The sequence below is a fragment of the Fundulus heteroclitus genome, unplaced genomic scaffold, assembly GCF_011125445.2.
Source record: "Fundulus heteroclitus isolate FHET01 unplaced genomic scaffold, MU-UCD_Fhet_4.1 scaffold_80, whole genome shotgun sequence".
NCBI lineage: Eukaryota > Metazoa > Chordata > Actinopteri > Cyprinodontiformes > Fundulidae > Fundulus > Fundulus heteroclitus.
In genome coordinates, this window is record NW_023397252.1 from 136,492 (window position 1) to 139,992 (window position 3,501).

The window sequence follows — 3,501 nt, forward strand, 5'->3', positions numbered from 1 at the left end:
AATGACAAACCTGTTTGCCTTCATTTACCCACTGGACTAAATCAAATGTAACCACACCTCTAACAAGGAGTAGATATGAAGAAAAACAGGAAACATCTTTGAGCATACCAACTAAGGAACGACAGCTGAGCACTTCAACTTCAAACCAGCTGCAAAAAAATGATGAAGGGGGTAGCTGTGTTGCTGCTTTTGTTGAATGCTGCACCTGCAGGTAAGATAATTTAGAAAAATCTCCAGGTCTAAATATTTTTAATTTTTAAAATAACTAAAAGGCAAACAGACCTTCATTTTAAAAAAAAAAATTTAAAATATGAAGTAGTTGTGAAACTTTAAAAAAGTTGTGTTTATGGTGTAAAGTCAAAAAGAGAATAAATGTTAAGTATACTTAAACAAACTTGTTTTCAGAGTGAAGATCGTGTTTGTGCAAATTCAATCTTACTGTTTGCATTGTGTCTTTAAAACTTGTCAAGATTGCAATACAAACTAAAATCGCTAATGAGATAGTGCATATTTTTCCAACAGAAACATTCCACTTGGAGTTTGATCGTTTGCTATATCCTGGAGTTCCAGATTTACCAGATTATGTGGTGTCAGCAACACTCGAGGGTGCTTTAGTATATTACTACGATGGAATTAAAGTAAAGATCGGAAACGACTGGGTTAAGGAGTTAATAAAGAAGGACAAGGAGCAGTGGGAAGAGATTTTCCAAGCATGTCGGGATTTCACACTGCAACTCCTACATGACACAAAGAATTTTAATCAAATTTCAAGCAAATCAGGAGGTAGATATGTTATACCTAAATGCATTTATGTTGATTTATATTACAAATTAAGCTTTCTTTCTTTCTTTCTTTCTTTCTTTCTTTCTTTCTTTCTTTCTTTCTTTCTTATACATCTCAAAAAAATTAACACACGTGACTATATTGTGATATTGTGATGATACTTTAGCCTACATTGAAAAAATACAATGGTGAATATGCTCTGTTTTCCTCAGGCAATGTGACCATTCAGAGTATTGTGGCCTGTGACTGGGATAATAACACTGATCGAGTTATTGATGGTTATGTAGCATTTGGTACTAATGGAGAAGACTTCATTAAATTTACCATATATACAGAGAGATGGACTGCAATAAATCCAAATGCTAAAGCCATTGCGGAGGAGTGGAATGGAAAGGAACACAGGGAACCATTCTGGATGAACTTACTACTCACAAAATGTGCAGGAAATTCAAAATTTTTTGCAAGATATGGAAATGCATACCTCAGCAGAAAAGGTAAAAGCGATTGTTCTTTTAAGCATACAGTTTTTTAATGGAGCAATATCAAGCAAAATGTAAATTTTTAGCCCTGAAATAGATTTTGTTGTGTACTTGGAGTCTTTAAGAATGCAGAAAAATGTAATGTAGTCTGTCCAGGAGCTGCATAGAGTCATACTTTTCAAGCCATTTAATTTTCTCTATTCTTTATTATTTTTTTCGAACTATAATGTCACAGTATTTACTGCGGATTTCCGGCTTGACAATTGTGATAATCTAGGATTTTCATTTTTTTTGGTCACGGTTTTGTTGTCCAAGCTTAAGGATGATGAAGCTACTCATAGATACGTGAAAAGGTTCAGTTGTTGGGTTTATTAACCCAGACAACCCATCACACTGTGCCCTCAGCACATTATAAAAATGGCAGAACGGGGTGGGGTGACTCGGGCCGCAGCGTGAAATGCCTCATCAAAATTTAAAGAGACAACATCAAAAAAGTTGCTCTCAGAGGGTCTGTGGAGCATCAACAAGGAATCATTACAGTTCCACTTTACACTTTACCACAAATTATTGATTTAAATGTGAAAAGGAATAATTTAAAAGCATGATCTGCCCTCTTAAAGAGAATATGGGCCTGCTCCTGGCCACTTTTAATACATTTTTTTATTGTGGCATTAGTTAAATCCAGAGTCAAATCCATCATATGTGTACACATACCTTGCAATTAAAGTTGATTCTTATTCTTTGTCAGACATTCTTTCTGAGTGGGATGCAAAATCACAAGAACTAATAATGACACTACCCTCTCTAGTTCTTCCCTCAGTGTTTCTGCTCCAGAAGACACCCTCCTCACCAGTCACATGTCATTCAACGGGTTTCTTCCCTGAAAAAGCCCATCTTTTCTGGAGGAAAGATGGAGTGGAGATTCATGAAGGGGTAGAACATGGAGACATTCTTCCCAATGATGATGGATCCTTCCAGATGAGTGTCGACTTGAAGGTTATCTCAATCCCACCAGAAGAATGGGGGAGATACGAGTGTATGTTTGAGTTCTCTGGTGTGCAGAATTATGTTGTAACCAAACTGGACCAAGACACAATCAGAAGCAACAATGCAAAAAGTAAGTTAATAAATGATGTAGGTATTAAAGACATTTCATTTCCATACTTTTTATAATTTTATAATACAGAAAAACACTAAATGGTATTAAATTTGTGTTTTACTGTAAACAATAGACACTACAGAAATTACAAGTGGTCATTTTTCAAGTTTGTTCATTTTAATTTTATAGCATTTGATACATGAGTGCATCAAGTCTTTCTCGTAGTTACAATTTAGATGTCTTTCTCAACAGTCTAGTTTGCAATTTTCTATCCTGACTAATACACAGTTTTCTTTTTAAAGTTTAAGGTTTAGATGTTTGTTAACTCAAGTGAATATATCCCAAAACCAAACCATCAGTCTAATATTTCCTGAACAGGTTCATTAACCACAACCGCCATCGCTGTTATTGCTACGATTGGATGTGTTATCGTCATCGTCATTGTTGCCTTGGCATCCACCTCTTTCAAAAAGAGACAATGTAAGACACTTAAAAATTTACATTTACACGTATAATAATAGTACAAAGCAATAGAAAGGTACACTGTTTATTATAACATTCACATGTATAATGTTTTAAAAAAGCTGAAAGTTATTTAATAGAAGGTGATAAGTCATCAACTGGCATACTTACTAGCAGATCTTGTCTTTATGTTTAACAGTAACCCAATTATAATTTTTCTATTATTCAGTGGCACACCGTACAGAGAGATCTTCTACACCATGTAAGCATTATTTTCTGCCCTTTGCACTCCTTGAAAAACAGCATTGAGCTTGTTTCAGAATCAGAGAATTAACTGCATGCTTTGTACCCTACAGCCTCGGACATCCCTTTGGACACAACCTCAGACACTGTCTCGGTCACCGGCTCGGACACTGCCTCAAACACGGGCTCGTTCTAAGAAACTCATCCAATTCAATTCAATTCAATTCAATTTTATTTATATAGCGCCAATTCATGAAACATGTCATCTCGAGGCACTTTACAAAGTCAAAATCAGTCAGATTATACAGATTGGTCAAAAATGTCCTATATAAGGGAACCAGTTGATTGCTTCAAAGTCCCGACAAGCAGCATTCACTCCTGGAGAATCGTAGAGCTACAGGAAGAGTCGTCTGCATTGTCCATGGCTTTGCAGCA

The 3,501-nt window shown here is 35.7% G+C and overlaps 1 protein-coding gene across 1 annotated transcript; it reads left to right on the top strand.

The window, feature by feature from the left end:
• The first annotated feature begins 2,051 nt into the window (after positions 1-2,051).
• Positions 2,052-3,267, top strand: LOC118562035 (major histocompatibility complex class I-related gene protein-like). Its single transcript, XM_036134334.1, has 4 exons — positions 2,052-2,379; positions 2,740-2,841; positions 3,053-3,085; positions 3,180-3,267. The coding sequence occupies exons 1-4, from the start codon at positions 2,052-2,054 to the stop codon at positions 3,260-3,262; spliced, it is 546 nt and encodes a 181-aa protein (XP_035990227.1). The 3' UTR covers positions 3,263-3,267.
• Positions 3,268-3,501: the final 234 nt, after the last annotated feature.

Coding starts and splice junctions, on each gene's coding strand:
- LOC118562035 (XM_036134334.1), top strand. CDS start 2,052: ATGACACTACCCTCTCTAGTTCTTCCCTCAGTGTTTCTGCTCCAGAAG. Junction 2,380..2,739: donor CAGAAGCAACAATGCAAAAA/GTAAGTTAATAA, acceptor TTTCCTGAACAG/GTTCATTAACCACAACCGCC. Junction 3,086..3,179: donor AGAGAGATCTTCTACACCAT/GTAAGCATTATT, acceptor TGTACCCTACAG/CCTCGGACATCCCTTTGGAC.